The sequence below is a fragment of the Parambassis ranga genome, chromosome 8 (genome assembly GCF_900634625.1).
Source record: "Parambassis ranga chromosome 8, fParRan2.1, whole genome shotgun sequence".
Lineage (NCBI taxonomy): Eukaryota > Metazoa > Chordata > Actinopteri > Ambassidae > Parambassis > Parambassis ranga.
Genome location: NC_041029.1, coordinates 3,432,892 through 3,438,361, shown reverse-complemented (window position 1 = coordinate 3,438,361; position 5,470 = coordinate 3,432,892). Strand labels below are relative to the sequence as shown.

General features: G+C 44.4%; 3 protein-coding genes across 4 annotated transcripts in view; 1 reads left to right on the top strand and 2 right to left on the bottom strand.

The window, feature by feature from the left end:
- LOC114439336 (trinucleotide repeat-containing gene 6A protein-like) overlaps positions 1 to 5,470 on the bottom strand; it is a 39,459-nt gene that overhangs the window by 6,534 nt on the left and 27,455 nt on the right. The gene's annotated exons all lie outside the window — the stretch shown is intronic.
- Positions 712 to 3,255, bottom strand: dctn5 (dynactin 5). The gene is made up of 6 exons (XM_028411331.1): positions 3,119 to 3,255; positions 2,858 to 2,926; positions 2,645 to 2,763; positions 2,348 to 2,459; positions 1,429 to 1,531; positions 712 to 1,344 (listed from the first exon to the last, which is right to left on the bottom strand). Exons 1-6 carry the CDS (start codon positions 3,164 to 3,166, stop codon positions 1,247 to 1,249), a joined length of 549 nt encoding a protein of 182 aa, XP_028267132.1. The 5' UTR covers positions 3,167 to 3,255; the 3' UTR covers positions 712 to 1,246.
- ndufab1b (NADH:ubiquinone oxidoreductase subunit AB1b) lies at positions 3,468 to 5,147 on the top strand. Its single transcript, XM_028411336.1, has 5 exons — positions 3,468 to 3,673; positions 4,282 to 4,401; positions 4,484 to 4,571; positions 4,784 to 4,885; positions 4,961 to 5,147. The coding sequence occupies exons 1-4, from the start codon at positions 3,503 to 3,505 to the stop codon at positions 4,873 to 4,875; spliced, it is 471 nt and encodes a 156-aa protein (XP_028267137.1). The 5' UTR covers positions 3,468 to 3,502; the 3' UTR covers positions 4,876 to 4,885; positions 4,961 to 5,147.

Here is a 5,470-nt window from a genome sequence, read left to right as displayed (position 1 = left end):
CGACGTCGGGATATATATACAACGCAAACTATCCTGTTGTGCGGTTCGTCCCGCCCATTCCTCTAGATCTCAATGCTGATTGGTCACATGGACCCCGCAGGGCGGGCTTTGCATGTTTGCTCAGCGTGTGATAGGCTCTCCCACATGTCTGTCCCAGTATTGACACAAAAGAACCTCAGTGAAAATTCCCCACTAAAGCTTGCAAGAGAGTTCTGTAATGAAAACAGAATGTACAGTATGTCATATAGATAATATATAACTAGACGATGTTTATACATTTAAAAGACTTGATTTAAAACAACCACTTGATATTTAATAATAATGTTGGTAAATAGTAATATTAACAATAACTAAAACATACGGCGAGGTGAAATAAACAAATTAAAAAAGTAGTTATGATGTAGTTCGGTGTTTTTACCGCTGGATGGAGCCATTTTCATCAAAGGGCTGACGGCTGACTCGGTCATGTCAAAGGTGATGTGAGGATTTCTCTGGCTGAAGCATGATTTACATTCTGCTTTTTCTTCCCATATATACATAATCTATGAGATTTTACAAAATTTATATGAACTTAATACATTTAATTCCTCAAAAAACATGTATCTTTTATTTTCCAGTGTTTTTAATCTCCTCTTTGGTTGTCAAAATGTTCAGCTTCTGTTGTGTTGTCAAATGTCCACAGTAATGAATCAAAAATAAATGCTCTGTAAATTAGGTATTTTTAGGCATTTATTTATGTATATGTATCTGTTGTCAGCAACAACATTATTGGAAACATAACGAAATAAAACATTACATTAAATACTTTTTAAACAGTTTACATCAGCTAGCAAAATAAAGCACGCTAAACAGTGGGTGTGAACGGCGCAGCCACTGTCCTCAAAGAGCTACTGCTGTTTTGGTCCATGAGTGTTAAACATAATGAGCTCGTCCTTCATCTCTCCTCTTCATCCTGTAGCTGGTGTCAGACTGATGATCAGCAGCTGCACTGGCAGGAAAAACCTCACACTACATGAACCAGTTAAAGAGGTTCAGATGTACAGGGTCACACAGAGATTTGTCTGTCAGAATTTGGAGCTGCAAACCTGCACTCATTGGTGTTGCTGTGTCAGATTTTAGGGGTTGAAAGATGATGCTGTTTCAGGGCAGTGACACTTAGGACCTCTGGGAGATGAAGAAGAGAAGGTGACCTGTCACGGTCCGTTTGATTGGAACTTCTGATGTCTTACTGAACACAGGGTGGTCCTCAGATCTGACTGAGAGGCATAAACTTCTGGTAGTAGCTCTTTGTCACGTCGATCATCATGTCCTGTGTGCACTCTGGTAGCTCACCTGAAAACAGACCTGAGACACACACAAAAGGCAGGTGAGCGAGAGCTGACAGAGACGCTCTGTGTGTCTGTGTGTGAGAGAGAGAGAGCAAGAGACCTGGGCATCCAGAGAAGACGGTAAAAGGTGGCACCACTGTCTCGGGAGGAAGCACAGTGTTGTCTAAGATCTTACAGCAGTCCTTCAGCACACACCGGCGACCCTGAACACAACACAGACACTTGTGTCAACAAACATCTGATATTGAGGCAGAAGCTTCACTGGATGGAGACAAGTTTACATCTGACACATGCACAAAGTCTTTTCATTTGAATGGGGCCATGTAGGTTTAACCATCATTTAATTTTTTACCTTAGATGTTCAAATCTGATACATGTATTCCAGTCTATATTTGTATTTATTTAGCGCCTGCTTACTGTACTTCTGATTTGGATGTATATTAACACTTATACTCTGTACGTTAATCGTATTTAATGCAACTTGAAACCTCTGGCAAAGGAATTTCCTCCGGGATGAATAAAGTTTTATTATCTTGCTATAATGCTCCCAAACAGCTATCTATCCTGCGCTCATCCTCAACAACCAGAACAATGAAAACAATCACTGCAGTGTTTTTTAAAATCTGCTTCAGCACTATCAAACATGTGACTGTAGTTCATGAGTGTGACTGATCTGTGATAGAAGATTCATTTCTGTCGATAAAGACATAGTGGACAGATACAGATAGATGTACTTTATTACTCCTAGACTGGGAAATCTCACTCTTGCAGCAGCAATGTGCAGGCACACAGCACACTATATATAGACCTATAAAGATATAGAGAGAGAAATATGTAAGATAAATAAAAAATTAATTCATAATCTGATCTCACAGCTCAAACACACATCATTTTATCTAGTCGTAAACCTTGAAGCTGCTGCAGCTCTTCATCTGAACATGACCACCATGTGACTGTTTCTCCACAGGCAGAAACACACTGTCATCGCTAACAGGGTGTGTGTGTTTGATCCCACTCACTATAACACAGTTCTTGCCGATGTGGACGTAGGAGCCGATCTGAGCTGCGTTCACCACACAGTCTTCCTCGATGAAGACATGGTCTCCAATGTGCAGCGGGAAGAATGCCACGCTGCAGGGAACACAGACAGAAATGAGCTTCACACCAGCAGCAACAAACACTGAAACACACACCTTAGTGCTCAGTTAGCTACCATAATTATTAATAACTAATATTATTTGTGCTGCCGCAGTAATGGCTTCATCTCCCTCTGGGGATCAATACAGTCTTATCTTAATAACTGAATGGATGTTTACCCTTTGCTGAACTTCTTGAACGGAGGTCTGATGACGCTCCTGCTCTTCACCACACAGTGTCTGCCAACCCGGACGTTAGCCAGGTCCCCTCTGATGATGCAGTCATTCATCACGATGGTCTGAGGAGAATACAGACACACACACACACACACACACTAACAAATCAGTGTATTGTTCATAAATAACACGGCGGTTTGCTCTGTGTGCCATTACCTTTCCGTTCAGGACGATGTTCTGACTCCCACACAGCACCGACTGTCGGCTCACTTTGTTCCCGGAAGCCTGAAATAAAACAACAGCAGCAGTTGAAGCTTGCGTTAAAGTGTGTGTTTGTGTTTTTGTTGTTTAGCTGAACTAAGCACCAACAATGATGGGAGTTCATCCAACGCCCTGTTTATCCACCGCTAACAGCGAACAGCTAGCAAGCAGCCAAACAACAACAGACTCTACGACAGCTTAAATTGCGCACGTTACCGTCTCAATGTACTCCGCTTTGTTGTACAATATCTCGGACAGCTCCATGGCACCACAATAACACCAGAGACACTGATTAATGTCAGATTGTTTTAACTGAAGCCCTACTTCTGCAGACAGCTCTCCGCGATTGTGTTGCTGCGCAGACACGGAAGTGACGCCGCAAGACGCAGCTCATTTCGCTTATGCGCTTTTTTATTTTATTTTTTTATGTAGTTAAGTTAATATCGTATGTTTATAAAGGTATGCACGGCGAGCAAAATAACAAATATAACATATAACTAAAAAATAAAAATGTGTGCGGGGCGCATGCGTACTGCGGACTGACCCCGTTTCTTCTTCTACGCCTCCCACGCTGGTAGCTAGCAGTAGCTTTCCTTCATCATGGCGGCCCGTGTCCTGCAGCAGTGCGTCCGCTCCTTCGCGCGGCCCACACTGAGGCTTTGCTCCAGTAACCTTGTAGTCAGAGCCGCTGCCGCTCCGTCAGCTGCCCTCCACCGACCGCTGTCCTCTGTCGCAGACACTGGAAGGACGCGGTGGCTCGGACAAAACCGGGTGAGTGTCCTGTAACATTGAAGAGTCGTGGCCTAGCTGTGACCTACCGATGTCTTTCAAAGCTGCGCGGCACAGACAGGCGGCTGGAGGTTCACGGTGCCCAACAGGCGGGCTGTTTCACGGCCACTTAACGTGTGTCGATGTGACGGTCTGTGTGGAGTCCGGTGTGAGGTTTTATTCAGAGCACAAGGTGTTTTCTCCTCTGCTAGCTAGCTGTTAGCATCACAGTGGTGTTGTTGCACTTCACTGACCTGCCGTGTGGCTTCTCCAGATTACACTCTGCAGTTAAGTCCTGCTCATAATCACCTAATGGTGTAAAACACCGAGTTTCCGCTGTGCTGTAGACCGGAGGCTGTAAACTGTGCGGACAGCAGCTTGTTTTCATTGACGACTGAATGTTAAATCACTTGATGCTGTCAGCAGAGACTTCTGAGTACAGCTGCAGTGAGAGGATGATTAAAACCACCATGTGTGAAATTCAACATTTTGAATTTGATGATCTTCCTGCGTCATGTGTAATCTGTACTTCTGACGTCAGCAGCTGCCACACAGCCTGTCCAGTCTGTGGATCAGAAGGATCACCTTCTCCTGTCTCTCCTCTTCCTCAGACACCCCCTCTGACTGTACTGTGCAGACAGTATGGCGACCTGCCGCCCCTCACCTTAGAAAACATTAAAGACCGCGTCATGTATGTCCTGAAGCTCTACGACAAGATCAGCCCAGAGAAGGTGAGTCCGAGCGGCGCCCAAGATCATTGGCTCAGACGTGAAGCTGCTTTGAATAACGTGAGGATGAATCTGTGCTCCACAGCTGCAGACCACCTCTCACTTCATGAAGGATCTGGGTCTGGACAGTTTGGACCAGGTGGAGATCATCATGGCCATGGAGGACGAGTTTGGTGAGACACTCGTACCTGTCCCATAATAAAACATCCTTTGATTTGTAAAAACGGCAACAATCAGTCTTTCAGATTGTCCTTGAATGACTTTACTACACATGCGAGTTAATAATCGTCCAAAAATAAGAAAAGAAATAAAATTTCCATTAAGAAGATTCTGCCAAGTTCTGTGAGTCCAGTGAATATTCGGCTGAGTCATTTTCTGTGTTCAGGTTTTGAGATCCCGGATGCAGAGGCAGAGAAGCTGATGACTCCTGATGAGATTGTACAGTACGTCGCAGACAAGAAGGACGTGTATGAATAACCTGTCGGAGGTCAGTCAGCTGCCTCTCTGCTGCGTACGTTACTGATGATGTCACTGTCAGTACTGAAGCCTGTTTCCTCCACAGAGGGTGACCCCCACCTTCCTCCCCCTCCTGCACAGGAAGCACTTGCGAGGCAGAGGAGTGCTTAAACTGTTCCCGTGTGACCCGTCGGCTTGTTTTTGTGTCTGGCTGTATTTAATGAACATAAAAGTCAATTTATTAAACACACCTCTGTTCAGCTCTGGATCAATAAAGACTCGTGCTGTACGTCTTCGTGTCTGTAACGTGTAGCTGAGAAACATTCACTCTGCTGTAATAAACACAAAGCTGTCACCTACTGTCAGAGCCCTCACTCTTGCTTAAAGATCTGATCCCACTGGCTTCATGAGCAGTATGAGAAGTTCAGGGACATGTCAGGGATCCATGTAGACATGAGCTCATTCACAGAGGGTCTGTGAGCAGAAACAGTCCAACTTCACATGAAACACTGAAAATCAAACGATCACTGATTTATTGTGACATGTTTATTTCAAACACAGACCTCCCTGTTCACAGCGTCCATTAACCGTTTCTAACCCGTTTCTGATCGTGCAT